We start from the raw sequence: 16,135 nt of genomic DNA, 5'->3' as shown, positions 1-16,135 counted from the left end.
TCCAGTCTTTCTGTTGAATGTCGAGGCTTTCTTCTGCCTAAACATGTCTGCCTTTTCACGCCCTGTGAAAATTTACTTGCCTCAGACTTCAATTAGGACTGTTCAATGTTGAGTATATTTCAGATTTTCAGTGCCTAGAGTTCAACTCAAAATCTTGTTTTATGCAGCTCTGCAGGATTTCAAGTGGGAGCAATACGTGCAATTGAAAACAGAGATTCCTCACTTCAGATTTTTTCAGAACTGACGTTGGCTCTCTGAATGATCAAATGCTTGAGTACGAAATTGATGTTTCATGTGTAATAAAACACAGCTTGTGGATCCTTTCGTTGGATCCATTGCTCTCATTATTAAGAGGTCAAACATGTCAGTTTGCTTTTAAAATTCTAGGGCCAAAAATACAGGCTAGTTTTAATTCAGAAACTTCTAAAATGTTCCTAAAATATTTCTTTGAGTTTATTACAGGTCACATACAGGTATGTAATGGAACATAAGTGTTGTAGTGTGCAGTTTTGTTTGTGTTAATTCAGAAGACATAAGATATTAGCTGTGACCAAAATGAGGGCCATCCTCCACTTAACTTTGTTTTATCAGTGCAGATGGAAAGCCAGCCCTTCTTGCCTATGGGACATTTCCCTCATTCTCTACCATGGACTTTACAGAAATGGAGGAAAGTAAATGGTGCTTTTTTTAACCTTTCTGAAAACATTAACACAGTGGCTGTATCCTGTATTTTAAAAATAATGAATAAACATCCAACTGTATAATCTCCAGATGAACGTGTCATGTTTTTTTGCCACTGGAGGGCTCCCATATTTAGCTAAAACACAAAAACAATAAAAACTGGGGAGATAAAACACTCCAAAGTTTAGGAATAAAATTAAATGTACCAAACTGTTAGAAGTAAGTTCGGAAGCAAAATGTTGTACGTATGGATTTTAAGTTAGGATTTTGTGTCTCTAAAAAAGTGAAAATGGTGTGTGCCCACAGTGTAACTGCCTATTAAAAGGTACATTGCATGTGTAGTCAATCACTGAGTAAAGGCATGGTAAAATAATTCGGAATAAAGTTCCAGTCTTATGGTACCTACTTCTTTTCACTTTTAAGTTGTTGGCAGCTCCCAGCTTTATGCCTCTGTGTGCTCACCTGAGCTGGGCATCAGTAACAGTTACCCCCAGGCTTGTCCTGCTCCATGTATTGAAGTGGCAGGCCTGAGGCCTGGGCTGCATGTGCAGAGAGAAGTCAGTGAAACGTTTCTCTCTTCAGGTTTTCTTGCCTGTATACTGCTGTTGAGATAAAATACAATACAGAAAATGTGACGCGATTATAAAGTACTGTCCTGAAAGATAACTACTGTTGTGGGAGAATTGCATTACAAAACTCATAGGACTTGGCTGTCCGTTTACCTGTAGTGAATTCCAAAGAGTTTACTTTTGACAGAAGTTTAACAGCAGAAGCTGTTTTTCACTTTTTTTTTTTTCCTGTGTTGGTTTCAAAATTGTGGATGTTCCTGTTTTATATTTTGCAAACTGCATGACAGGAGGTAGAATACAGAACAGCAAAGGAGAACTTCCGATTTGTAATGACAAAGTTCATTCTGTACAATTTCTGATAATCTCCATGATGTAGATAAATACAGCTAAATGGGAGCTAATAATAAATAACACAGGAGTTGTGTTTTACCTTATAGCAAATTAGCTGTAAAATTGTCTGGTTTTAGACATACGTTGAACCTACAAAAACCTTCATCTACAATTAAAAAAATATATAATTATATTACTAAAGCATGCTTTTGATCAATTTACCTTGACATTTGTTGACTTTGAACAGAAAGGCAGAAGGAGTTCTATGTGTTGAAGTGATGAGTTCTCTGTTGTGAAGCAGTGTGATTTTTACCTACATTCCTTGATTTGGATGTCATTTGTTGCTTATGTGCTCTCGTCAACTCTGGTTGGAACTGAAGTTCAGCTGTGTGAAAATGACATGTAACATTTAGATGTTCAGCACATTCTTACAGAGTCAGTGAAGTGTAATGCAAAATCAGAGACCTTAACGGAAAGCAATAGGAAATTTAAAGTAAAATATATGTGTATTTTTAATATCTTTTCTAATAGCAAAATTTTCGTGAGCTGGATGAGAAAAAGCGGGTTCTTACAGAAAACTGCAGGGAACTGATGAAAAAAGCTCGACAGATGTGCAAACTGAGTCCGGATCAACATCTTCCAAAAGAATTTCAAACTGTATGTACAAAAATAAATCTCTGTATTTCTCTTAAATTTTGGATGATCCACATACCATTATGATTTTTCCAACAAAGAATATTTAAATTTAATACTATAAGGGTACTAGCAAAGGATCATTTGTATTTCTGTTAGAATTGGCTCACATCTTGTCATTTAAGCTTCAAAAGCACCTTTCAATATTTAGATTATAAAAGATGGGATATCCTCTGACTGTCAGATCTGTGCACAGGGGAGATAAAATTTGATCTGAAATTTCAATTGAAATGCGTATGTTTGTATTCATGAAAATAATTCAAGGCTATATTCTTCTAATTTCTTATTTTAATGGAGTAACACAAAAGTATTGAAATCTGGGCTATCTTCCTACATACCTGGAAGTCTTCCTATAGTCCAGAAGTATTTATATGGCTTAACTAGAATAGTCCTGGCTTGCGCCATGTCTGACTATCTGTACCTACACAAAATAGGCAAGTATAGAGCAATTGCGTGTGTATCTGTAGTATCATCGTAGGCAGAATTCTCTGTCTTGGATAGCTTGTGAAAGAATGTTGCTGCGTTAAATTTTGAACACGTGACATCCTGAATAAAAGTAAGCATTTTCTAGCTTATTGGATTTCTTTTCAGCAAACTTGAGTTCTTCATTAGCATTGCTGTAAAACACACGCATCATTTCTCTTGTAGGCTTTTCAGGCTCTTCCGAACACATTGGAGGAAATAGATGCTGTTCTGAATGACGAGAAATCCAGGGCCTCCTGTTTCACAGGCCTGAATGCTTCGGTATGTTCACTGCTTTCTCTACGCCCTCCCTTCCTCCCCCTCCACCCGTATTGTACTTGCTTCCCACTCTGTACTAGGTCTCTTGGTATAATAAGCTAGACAGCAGGAACAATGTTCTGTAAATGCCAGATTCTGCATCTATTAGAATTTTAAGTAGGTTCTTCCAAAAGAACAGTGTGTTCTGTGCCTTTTGAAGAAAAAAAGTTGTCGCAACCTGAAATAAGAAATACTTCACTTTCTTTGCCTTAAAGCTAGAAACAAGTCTTGTTTAGTGTACAGTGCAATAATCATATAATTGTATTTGAACAGGATCAGTGTAGTGTGATATTTTCACAATCAAGGTTAGAATTGTGAAACATTGTGGTTGGTGACTGCTTTTTTTTTTTTTATTCTGGCAGATTGTTGAAGAGTACAGTAAGCAAACTCAAGAAATACAGCAACTGACTGAAGAGCTAGAGGAAAAGAAAAATGAATTGGATAACTATAAGCAAAACATTTCACAGGTAATAGCTGAAATCAGTATTTCTGTTTCAGAATATCTTTATTAGAACAGAACACATTTACAAAAATAAACGGTAACATTCCAAGTTCTCTTGAGTGTAAAGTGAAGTATTAGCTTCTGGAATTACATATTTTTAATACTAATTGCTATCTCTGTAGAAAAAATGCTTACTAAAAATATTTTTACGTGGATATTTCTACTTCTAGATCAAAGAGAGGTGGCTAAACCCTTTGAAAAGGCTGATTGAGAAAATTAATGAGAAGTTCAGTAACTTCTTTAGCTCTATGCAGTGTGTTGGTGAAGTTGATCTTCATGTGGAAAATGAGGTATGACTTAGTTTTCATATAGAATATTGAATTCATGTCTTCATCCATCTTAGATATTGGTAGATATAAAGTAACAAATTGTCATTTGGATTGTAGGGAAGATGTTCTTTAGAAGTTCTTCATTTTTGTAACTGTCGCACACACTTTATGCTAGAACTGCCTGATTGGTTTGACTAAAGGAAAATGAGCCTTTGTCCAGTTGCATAGGAGTTCAACTCATTGACTTTTGGAAGCTTCTTATAACTGAATAAACTACTCAACTTCTTCTATCACTAAATTGCTGTTTTTCATCTTTTCATGAAAGATTGATTTTGGGAATGCCCTCTTAGACTTTACATTTTTGGAAATGCTTACTCTTTCTGCTAGAGCAATACTCTTCAAGAGAAGCAGCAACTACTTGAGTGATGCATGATCTGAAATTTCAAATCATTGTCCGTGTTTCCTTCTTTTTCTTGTATTAGGTGAAAGTGTGCGTTTTAGTTCTGTTTTTTCCCCTCTGTTTTCCTGTTACAAGGCACAGTTAGAAGCATTGTGTTTACTTTAGCTGTAATTCACGTCTGTTATGTTAGTGATGTAATTCTATTTTTTGACTAATTTGTGCTATTTTATTACCATTTAGTGGCTAAAGCTGCTATTAATATTGTAATAATTTGGTTTTACCTGTAGTTTCTAATCAAGTCTGTTGGCATTTTGGCTGTTCTGGAACAGTAGCAATCACTTGAACCTGCCTATTACACCATTTGTAACGGTTACAAGAAGAGTTTACCTATGAGGGAATTACCAGTTTACCTTGGGGAATGATGCTCTACACGGTGGGCTGAAGAGAAATTGGTTATTTTGTTTTAAGCTGATCTTTGTAATAATGATCTTAAAGACTTTTAAGTAATGCATACATTCCATAACACTCATAGCTGACAGTTTTGGTTTTTTTTCTTCTGTAAATTACTCAAGCAGCTTTTAAAATATTTAAAGTGGTAGTTATTACTGGGGACAGAATAGTAACAGAGAAAGCTTGTTACATGAACCGTGCATTAAAATGTTAGTATAGAGACTAGTATTAAGAAACAGTAGGATGTTAAAACATGGGCTTTTGATTTCAGAGTCAAATCTATTAGACAAATACTGTCTTTTGTGTAAAACTAAGTTGGGAGAGAGTACACAGGAAAAACAGTAAAGCAGTGGAGGTCTGATCTTACAGGCTAGCAAAGCCTCCAAGATGAACCTTGTACACTTCCCCATCATACCTTCAGCCTGTGCCAGTGCCTCTGAATGTACAGTGGGCCGTGGAGACCTTAGGTTTTGTTTTTAATTTCTCCTTACTTCAAATGGTTGTGTTCTTGATGTTCTACAGGAAGCTCAGTTACTTTACAGCAAAAGCTCTGTAAGTATCTGTTTGAGAACAAACAGGAACTAAATTGTGCACCTAATCATATTTTTCCCTGCACTGTGATAACAGTTCCTGATCATAAGCAAGTTAGACTGTGGGTCTGTTGAGACTGCTCCTGATAGTCAAGTACCAAATCCTTCAAAGGTGGAGCAAGACCATCTAAGCAATAGCGCGGTTATCTACACTGATTAGGAGAGCCTTGTATTAGCTCTCCTTAGCAGAAGACCACCTTCAGGAAGGTCAATGGCATTTGAGAGTTTTGAAAGCATACCCCTTGATTTACCTGTTTAGGTTCCTGACTGTCAGGCATAGCTATTGAAGTACAATCTGAAAATCTGAGAAGCTAATTACTCTTCTGCTAAGCTGCTTTAAATGCTGAAGAAGATATTTCTTCCATAGTGAGAGAGATTGGAATGGTAACCAAAAAGAATTTGTAAATGGTTTGAGTTGCAGTAAGTATTGCTTTGTTCCAGCATGTCTGTCAGTCACATAGCACTACTCCTCAAGGGAGAGCTTCAATTTGTCTTTGAAGTGCCAACTGATTGCCAGTAGGGGAAAAAACAGAATCCCAGAATCATTTATGTTGGAAGAGACCTCCAAGATCACCTAGTCCAACCTCTGACCTGACGGTAACAAGTCCTCCACTAAACCATATCCCTAAGCTCTACATCTAAACGTCTTTTAAAGACCTCCAGGGATGGTGACGCAACCACTACCCTGGGCAGCCCATTCCAATGCCTCACAACCCTTTCAGTAAAGAAGTTCTTCCTCATATCCAACCTACACCTCCCCTGGAGCAACTTTAGCTCATTCCCCCTCGTCCTGTCACCAGGCACGTGGGAGAATAGACCAACCCCCACCTCTCTACAGCCTCCTTTCAGGTACCTCTGTCGTCCCAGAGTCTCCTCTTCTCCAGACTGAACAGCCCCAGCTCCCTCAGCTGCTCCTCATAAGACTTGTTCTCCAGACCCTTCACCAGCTTTGCTGCCTTTCTCTGGACTTGCTCGAGCACCTCCATGTCCTTCTTGTAGCGAGGGGCCCAAAACTGAACGCAGTACTCGAGGAGCGGCCTCACCAGAGCTGAGTACAGGGGGACAATCACTTCCCTGGACCTGCTGGCCACACCATTTCTTATGCAAGCCAGGAAGCTGTTGGCCTTCTTGGCCACCTGAGCACACTGCTGGCTCATATTTAGCCAGCTATCAACCACTACTCCCAGGTCCTTCTCTGACAGGCAGCTTTATAACCACTCATCTCCCAACCTGTAGCTCTATTTGGGGTTGTTGTGCCCCAGGTGCAGCACCTGGCATTGAGGGTAAGAAAGGTGACCTGTCTTAAAAATCGGAAAAAAGCTTGAATACCCACAACTGCAGTAGTACAGCTATGCCTGGTCACCTTCAGTCTCTCCCAAAGTACATATCACAGAATCACAGAATTTCTAGGTTGGAAGAGACCTCAAGATCATCGAGTCCAACCTCTAACCTAACACTAACAGTCCCCACTAAACCATATCCCTAAGCTCTACATCTAAACGTCTTCTGAAGACTTCCAGGGATGGTGACTCCACCACCTCCCTGGGCAGCCTGTTCCAATGCCTCACAACCCTTTCAGTAAAGAAGCTCTTCCTAACATCTGACCTAAAACTCCCCTGGCGCAACTTTAGCCCATTCCCCCTCGTCCTGTCACCAGGCACGTGGGAGAACAGGCCAACCCCCACCTCTCTACAGCCTCCTTTAAGGTATTTGTAGAGAGCGATAAGGTCGCCCCTGAGCCTCCTCTTCTCCAGGCTGAATAAGCCCAGCTCCTTCAGCCGCTCCTCGTAGGACTTGTTCTCCAGGCCCCTCACCAGCTTCGTCGCCCTTCTTTGGACCCGCTCAAGCACCTCGATGTCCTTCTTGTAGCGAGGGGCCCAAAACTGAACACAGTACTCAAGGTACGGCCTCACCAGAGCCGAGTACAGGGGGACGATCACCTCCCTAGCCCTGCTGGTCACACTATTTCTGATACAAGCCAGGATGCCGTTGGCCTTCTTGGCCACCTGAGCACACTGCTGGCTCATATTCAGCCGACTGTCCACTATCACTCCCAGGTCCTTCTCCGCCTGGCAGCTCTCCAACCACTCATCTCCCAGCCTGTAGCTCTGCTTGGGATTATTACGCCCCAGGTGCAGGACCCGGCACTTGGCCTTGTTAAACTTCATGCAGTTGACCCCAGCCCATCGGTGCAGCCTATCCAGATCCTCCTGCAGAGCCTTCCTACCCTCGAGCAGATCGACACTCGCACCTAACTTGGTGTCATCTGCAAACTTACTGAGGGTGCACTCAATGCCCTCGTCCAGATCATTGATGAAGATGTTAAAGAGGACCGGCCCCAGCACCGAGCCCTGGGGGACGCCACTAGTGACTGGCCTCCAACTGGATTTGACTCCATTTACCACAACTCTCTGGGCCCGGCTATCCAGCCAGTTTCTAACCCAACGAAGCGTGCGCCAGTCCAAGCCAAGAGCAGCCAGTTTCTTGAGGAGAATGCTGTGGGAGACGGTGTCAAAAGCCTTGCTGAAGTCAAGGTAGACCACATCCACAGCCTTTCCCTCGTCCACCCAGCGCGACACTTTGTCATAGAAGGAGATCAGGTTCGTCCAGCAGGACCTGCCTTCCATAAACCCATGCTGACTGGGCCTGATCGCCTGCTTGCCCTTCAAGTGCCGCATGACGACTCCCAAGAGGATCTGCTCCATGAGCTTCCCTGGCACTGAGGTCAAACTGACAGGCCTGTAGTTCCCCGGGTCAGCCCTCCGGCCCTTCTTGTAGATGGGCGTCACATTCGCTAGCCGCCAGTCAGCTGGGACCTCCCCCGATAGCCAGGACTGCTGATAAATGATGGATAGTGGCTTGGCCAGCTCCTCTGCCAGTTCTCTCAGTACCCTTGGGTGGATCCCATCCGGCCCCATCGACTTGTGCACATCCATGGGTTGACCTCAGCCTCACAGTTCCATGTTTCTACAGTCTACAGTATCGGTATGCCAGCAGCACCAGAGATTTGTAGTACATGAAAGTAAATACCAGTATAACTTACACATCTCAGTCTTGAAGATACTTGTCTGCCTGCAGATAGAGTAAAACACCAGGAACACCGAAAGCTGTTTTGTTGTTCAGATTTAGCAGATTATCTTGTAAAGAATAAATCCTCTCCAATGTTAGATGCTATCTCATCTATGCATTATGTATCCTAAAGCAAAATCTGAAGGTATCAAAGAACCCAAACATTATTCCTACAGGCTTCAAGTTAATTAAGACAGTTTTAAGATCGAGGTTTTAAGAGGATGTGGTTTCCTTCTTAGCAGTTTTTAGACCTTGTGCTTCACAGAAGCCAGCCCTACAATGTGACTCTTCTCTGCTGGGTCACCTAGGTTCTCTATGCCTTTTGATATCTGTGGTATGTGGTGATCTAAACCAATCTGGCGTGTGCCGACTTCTGTGAGAAGGGCTCCTCATTGTCTATTTGCCTCACCTGTCTTTTCTAATGCTAGATGTATTCTGCAAATAACCATCAGTGAGTCACCTCCACTTCTTTTGTCTACCTTAAGCATTACTGCTGTGTACTGTTTGTTTGAACAGGAGTTGGTGACCTCCAGATACAGAATTTATGCTTCCATAGTGAATACAGGTAGACCTCTTAGAACTCAAATTCCTGAAACTTTTGAATGTCCCCTGTAGGCCTTGTTAATGTGATAGGTACAGATAAGGAACATGTCTTACATAGACTGTCCAGTCTACATAAGTAGACTTCATAAGCAGTCAGTATAGACTTCCTGCAGTGGGGATCTCTGAAGTTTAGCAGGTGAAAACTGCTCTCAACTGTTTTTCACTTCTGAAAGATTAGCAGGTACTCCCAAAGATCTTTTTTTTTTTCCTCAAATCATGAATAGATTTCATTGGATGGGCCTTCTTTTGAACCACGTTATCTCCCTCACCCGTGTCTCATTAACTCAAACTGTTGTCAGGAGTCAATTTTCTCTTGAAGATGCCAGTCAGAAGCCTCGTGTTGTTTTCTGGACTGTGAAGGAAAGGGAAGTTTCTGTCATGGTGCATTTTGTTGGGGGCTCTGTATCTCATTCTGCTGGTGGAAGAAAAGTAGCTTCCCATCTTACTTTGGAAGAGATTTGGATGGATTTACTTACACTGCTTGGACTGGGAGAACATTAAGTGGGGTCATAGCCAAACATATACACGTGGCTGTAGGTTTTCACCTCACTGTTTAAGTAGATAGCATCACGCACCCTGATGTTTTATTTTTTTTCTTTACAAATGGAATTTATAGGGTCATTGATTTCTCCTTTTTCAAACAAAGACTGTCTTTTTTTTTCCTGTCTGTGTCCTTATTGTGCGCAAAGTCTTGCAAGCATTTTGGAAATGAACAAATTGCTGTTTAGTGACAGAGTTGTGTAGCAGAACTCTCTAACAAGAATAAATATAAGTTAAATAAACTGTATGAAACAGAAAGAATATATCGATGCTAAGTTGAATCTGTGCTGTTTGTAAATTCTTGTAGAACATTTCACATTTCCTTTAATTTGCATGTCATTGTCAAATAAGCTGTAATACAGAGCAACTGAATTTAACAGATACTGACTTTTATAGGAAGAGTACGACAAATATGGGATTCGCATAAGAGTCAAATTCCATAGCAGCACTGAACTTCATGAATTGACTCCCTATCATCAGAGTGGAGGTGAGAAAAGCGTTTCAACTATGTTGTACCTGATGGCTCTACAGGAACTCAACAGATGTCCTTTTAGGGTTGTAGATGAAATAAATCAGGTGAGGATCTAGTGCAGTAAATAATCACGTATTATATAGAAGTTTATGAAATCATGTAGAGAACAGCCTTCATATTTTTTTTTCCTCTTAGGGAATGGATCCAGTGAATGAGAGGAGAGTTTTTGAAATGGTTGTGAAAACTGCTTGTAAAGAAAACACATCTCAGTACTTCCTCATTACACCAAAGGTATGTGGCTGAAAAATGAAAGTTTCCGTGAATGGCAGTTGAGTTTTCTGTGGTGGAATCCCTATAAGCACAGTATAACTTAAGTCTCATTTGTTTTATGCCAGACCATGATATTAAATGGATAACTGTAGCATAATTTGCCCATGTAAGGATGGTCCTACCAGGAATTAATACAACCAAGGCTTATGCCATTTTAAAAGCATTCTGGAACTGTGGCTTGTGTGGAAGAACTGCAAGTTAAGGACCAGTGGATAGGGATACAATGTAACAAGACTATCAAATAGAATGCTTATACCTTAGGAAGAATTGTAACTACAGCAGAGACAATTTCTAAACACATCAGGTAACCATTGTGGAAGAGGCTAGTTTTGCTGGTATAGAAAGTAGAGGAGTCTCAAGGGAATGGAAGAAAACTGTCAAGAAGTTGACTGATAGAGGCTTATAAGCTTAGAAAGGATCAGTGCTGTGTTCCATGGAGAATGGCTGCAAGAGGATTTTTCAGTCAGGAGCTGTCAGTGCATAATCATGCATGTAGTATGTTAAAACAACAACAAGAAAATTTAGTTGACTTAATGAATTTGGAGGATGTATGTTGAGGAGACTAGTAAGTTGGGTGGCAGTTCAGCTGCACCTTTAATGGAGGTTAATGGAGGTTCAACTTGATGCAAGACAGCTAGAACCACAAAAAATTATTTGTACACCAAGGAGGCAAATGATCAATACTTGCATGCTTTTTTAAGGTATCACTTTTCTTGCATCTCCTACTTTACTACTGCAATGTAGAAAATCTAGTGGTATGTGCTATACTTTTCTTTAAAGAGCAGTTGAATGACCTGTGAAAAGCCACCTACAGCATTTACCGGACTGAAAGTAGCAGGAAGCTGATGCTTGCTATTATTCCTTCTGATACTGCATTTTATTTACCTCCACACAGTTTGATCATTTCTTCTTTGTTATTTTTCTGTCCTGTTTTGTATATCTGTCTCTTTTTGTCTTTTTGTGATTCGTCTCCTTATCACTGGCTCTGCTTTTCTTCCCTCTTTCCTACTTTAAGGAACAACAGAGTCATTTGGATATTGAAAATATCAAAATGGGGCCTTAGAAGATGACTGTCTAGGACTTCCAAGTCTCTTTTAAGGGTTGTGCTTGCTGTAAAATCAATGTTTTAATTGATAAGGAGGAAAATGGGCGTGGAGAGCCAGCCAGCCAGATCAGAGCAAAAATGAGAAACGAGATGTAAGAAGCTTCACATACTTAAAAAAAAAAAAAAAAAAAAAAAAGTAAATATCCATTTAATATTCTTGATAAGAGGAAGATCAAGGTATATGTTGGACCCCTATTCATCAGCAAGAGATGGCTTTATGAAGAGTTGACTGAAGATTTTTTTTTTTGCATAATCTAATATTTTTTCCAAAAAGATGAACCACAAATAGTAGATAACCATGCACACAGTTAACATGGTAAAGTTGTAGTGGCCTACTGGAAAGAGTAGTACTGAAGTAGCACTTCATGTAAAGATTTTAGCAATCAAGGTGGTTCAGGTGGGCCTCCTCCAAGGATGATTAAAAGGCTGTGCAGAGCAGGCTGAGGAGAAAGCTGGAATCTGCACCAGCACTTTCAGTGGCTTATCTGCAGTTCCTGAGCCTAAGCTATATATAATTACTTCATAGAAATTAAGTACTTAACGTCATACTAAAAAAAAAAAAGATGAATTGCCATACTAAGCTACGTTCCTTTTATGTGTATCTGTTGTACACTGGAAAAGTAGTCTTTGTTTTTTTTTTCATTACGTTACCTTATGTTGACACCTTTCCCAGCTGTTTTTTATGCAAACTACAGAAGAGAAGGGGCGTAGAATAATATGTGGTAGAGTTGTTTACAGAAGTTGTTTTCTGAATAGTTGTGATACACTATCAGAATGAGTAGATGAGCTGAATGCATTCCTCAGAAATTAGTCCTGGGTTTGAAAAGCAGCATTTTTTGATACAAATAACCATCATACAGGGAGTGAATGTCTCTCTGCTGGAGAGCAAGATTAGAATTCCAAATAATCTTAGATTAGTTAATTGTATTTGAAAACAGGATGTATTTCAGAACACGTAAACACAGGACTTGGGATTTAAATGGGAATAATTAACAACAGTATCTGGTCTATGGTAGGAGTTACTGCAGAGAAAGGAGTTACCGTGGGTGACAAGTTGAGTTATAAGTTAATGGCTAAAAGTTATCCCTAGAGCTGAAGAAAGCCTTACAGCTTGTAAGATGTAGGAAATCTGTCAGTCTCCTGGGCTTGTCACTGACAAAACCTGAGCTATGGTAGGTGTCCAGCTTTGGTTGCTACACATCAAAAAAATAGAACACTGGCTGGAGATATTTCAGAAGACATCACTGTAACTTGTAAAAAATTTTGAAAGTTTTGAGCTTGAACTAATGGAGATTGCTTAACTCAGAGGAGTGTGAGGCTGAAGAGAGAGATAATCCATAATACCTGTCCCCAGGTAACTTTCCCCTCCTGCTCTCCTTAGCCCTGGCAGAAAAAAAGCAAAAGGAGCCAATATTCTCTGCCTATAGTGGATTGGGCAAAAAAAAGTTATGACCTCATTTGCAGCAAGAAGGTACAGCTTAGGCAGGAAGAAACACTTTGTCATAGTAAGGATAGTGAAACATGGAAACTACCTGAAGGATGAATGCATTCTCTTTGGGGGAATATGGGAACAAATTACACATCAACTGCCAGAAAGGTTATAAAATTGATCCTGCAGTATTGACCTTTCAAGGTCTAAGGCTTGATGTTAACCTTCTTCTTTTAGATTACGGGCAGCATCATCTTTTCTAGCGATTTTGACTTTGGGTTTTGTGTTTTTCCCCAGCTCCTACAGAATCTCACTTACAATGACAAGATGACAGTGTTGTTTGTCTACAATGGACCTTATATGTTGGAAGCAAACAAATGGAACTTAAAGTCTTTCTGTAGGCAGCGGCGGCGACTTGGAAGGATGGATGAACAGTGATACGTATATATATATTTTTATATATGTGTATGTACATGTATATATGAAATATATAATTTTGTAGAACATTTTGGAACATCAGGCTTTCAAGACTCACAGAAGTTGTGAAAGATGAGAACCTGTAAAAAAATTGAGAGCTTTAATTCTTAAAGCTTGTGTAAAAACACAACAGATTTGAAGTGCGTGTTTTTTTTCAAGTCTTTTGTAATAGTCTGTTTCTTCAAAGAACCTACTTTTTCTAAATAATATCTTTAAATAAAAAGGGAGTTTCTTGTATTTTGCTGTTTTATCAGTAATATAACATCAAAAAAACAGTTAATTCTTCTAGGTTATATTGGATTAAACCAAAGTCTACTTTTTTCTAAACCCGGAGTTTGGTTTTGTTAAACTGTGTTCCACTAACACAGTTAAGGCTGTTCTCCAAACTTTTCCTATTGAAAGGGAAACTTTTTTTTAATGAATGAAGCAGAAGATGTATGGGAAGAGAGTGGTTTTTAATTAGCTGTATATTGTTTTTCGTTTAGTGAAAATATACCTGAAATTGATATAAGGAATATATTATAATTGTAGTAATACACTTTATTATTGTGATTATTTTTTAGCCAGTGTTCCATTTTGTTTTCCTGTAAGGATAAGATCTTTATTTTTCTATGGCATGGAGGCTGTGACGGAGAGCCAGTTGTTAAATAATTAAACAATGAGATATTTATCTTGCAGAGGTAAAGCTAAGCAATGTCTAACTTTTTAAAGTGAAACTGGATATATTTTTGGTAATAGGTGACCAGGAGGCTTTTTACAAGTCCTTAGCTGTGTTGGAGTGATAGGACACATAATAGATTTTTAACAGATAGCTTTAAAATTCGTAAGTGGAGTTTTCTCTATAGCTGTTAAATATTTGGAAGTAGATGTTATCAATAGAATGTTGAATACAGCTGTTTAATAGTTAAGTAGATACTATCAATAGACCATTGAATACCTAAAATAAAGTCCTGGCTATTTAGTTAACTATTAAAAAAATAAACTTAACACTGAATTGTGAAGAGTATGATCTGTAAAGAAATGGGAACTATGATTGTTACCTAAAATGTACATAAAAATAAGAGAGTCCCAGGACAACATCTGAAAATATACAGAAAATATCTCTCTTCCAGTGGGAGAGTAGGTCTCAACAGAATTTTAGACATAATTCAGTGTCTGCTTTATTTTGAGTGGGAGTTTTTCTTAATAGCATCCTGCCCAGCGAACTTTGCCAGTAAAATTGATATGTCAGGCTTTTTACATGAGAATGAGATGTTAGAAATAAAGTTACCTACTGCAGAACTTAAGCTAGAATATGTATGATTTCATGTATTAAAAGTAAGTAATTCTTATTTTTGAATAAAGGAGTCTTTAAGGGAAGAACTGCATACTCCTACATCATTGGCCGGAAGACTGGCTGCTGTTGATCAGTGAAGCTCCTACTGTGAAATGAGTTCCTGGAATTAGCTCCAGGAGGATTAGTCTCCTTACAAAAATATTTGACAGAAGAAGCAAATGAGTGTGGAAACTCAGGCTCTAGTCCAGATACTGAGTGGGCTGGTGGAGTATCCTTGACTTAATTGAAGCTACAAGGCCTGGAGTATCCTTGACTTAATTGAAGCTACAAGGCCTATCTGTCCACTTTAAGATCTGTGTTTTAAATGTGTTCTTTGATCTTCAGAATGCTTGGTTTCTCCTAACCCCAAACTTTTAAGGTTAATTTTTTAATTACTATTATTATTAAATGGAAACATCTTCCATTTAGTCTCTGAGGATTGCTATATGAAAAGTGCAATTTGTTTTTAAATGTTTGATCAGATGAAACTACTTACATGCACATGAGTTAGGACTTCGGTTCATCTGTGGCTAGACAACACTGATTATCAATTCTTAATGTTGTCATCGTAGAAGTTCATGGGTTTTCTTCCTAGAGTTGTGTTCATTGCTCATGTTTCAGGCTAAGTGAAGTATGAAATGCAAATGTGACTTCCTTCAAGAGAATGTTACTTCAGATCCTGTCTCAAAAATCCCACTTTCTGGATATGTACTGCTTTTGTCCAGACGTTGTAACAAGCAGCAAAACCATACAATACTGTCATGTTACTGACCAGCAGAGCATCATTATCCAGGAGCTCTGCTAGCTAAAGGCTATAAAAAAGACCTATAAAACATATTTGTATATAAAAACAGCCAGCGCCATTTGCAGACAGGCTGTAGAGCCTGTGTGCCTCCCAAACACATGTTCCAATTGGTAACAGCTGCATCCTTGTCCATGTACAGAACTCCTCTGGCTTATGAAAAAGTTTTTTGGACTGGATGCTAATCCACACTAAGTGACTTAGGGTGGGTAGCAATAGCCTTTCCTAGCATTCCTTACCCCTACGTGTGCTTACCTATGGGTGCTTCACTGATGTCAGCTTTTTTGCTGTTCTTGCTTTGCTGCTATTCAGTTCCTCAGGCCCTCTTGCTATAAAAATGGGTAAAATTAATTTCAGTATAACTGAGGAAGAGGGGATGAGTGGGAGTGTAGGTTAAATATACATGCAGTATCCAGCTTTTCCTGATGACTAGACAGTACCTCAAAAATATAGAAGTGGAAAGTCACTAAATAGTCCTTTCAGCTGAAGTATAAATTGGGCTTTCTTCAAAAATATGTACTCCTTCCCGTTGTTTAGACCAGCTGAAGGCTATGGTAAATATCCTTTTCCATAATCATCCACAGTCTGACACTTATGTCTGCTCAAGTACTGAGACAAAGAGAAGTGGCATGGAAATTGTGACTTGCTGGGAGAAATAAAACAATTTTGAGAAACAAAATAATGAAAAGCTTCTATGAATCAGCTTTTAGTACTGTATTTCCTGACTGA

At 39.2% G+C, this 16,135-nt stretch overlaps 1 protein-coding gene across 3 annotated transcripts in view; it reads left to right on the top strand.

Annotated features, from left to right (window-relative positions):
* SMC5 (structural maintenance of chromosomes 5) overlaps positions 1–14,610 on the top strand; it is a 48,864-nt gene extending 34,254 nt beyond the window's left edge. Inside the window, exons 18-24 of one of the 3 annotated variants that reach the window (XM_035310840.1) lie at positions 2,112–2,237; positions 2,922–3,017; positions 3,416–3,520; positions 3,726–3,845; positions 9,873–10,052; positions 10,144–10,239; positions 13,110–14,610. In XM_035310840.1, coding sequence (XP_035166731.1) covers positions 2,112–2,237; positions 2,922–3,017; positions 3,416–3,520; positions 3,726–3,845; positions 9,873–10,052; positions 10,144–10,239; positions 13,110–13,250 — 864 coding nt within the window. In that variant the 3' untranslated portion in view covers positions 13,251–14,610. The other 2 variants (XM_035310841.1, XM_035310842.1) reach the window with 2 other exon arrangements.
* The last annotated feature ends 1,525 nt before the right edge of the window (positions 14,611–16,135 follow it).

This window comes from Oxyura jamaicensis, chromosome Z (genome assembly GCF_011077185.1).
Source record: "Oxyura jamaicensis isolate SHBP4307 breed ruddy duck chromosome Z, BPBGC_Ojam_1.0, whole genome shotgun sequence".
In the NCBI taxonomy this organism is placed as follows: domain Eukaryota; kingdom Metazoa; phylum Chordata; class Aves; order Anseriformes; family Anatidae; genus Oxyura; species Oxyura jamaicensis.
The sequence above is the reverse complement of the archived record's forward strand: the minus strand, read 5'-3'. Positions and strand labels throughout refer to the sequence as shown.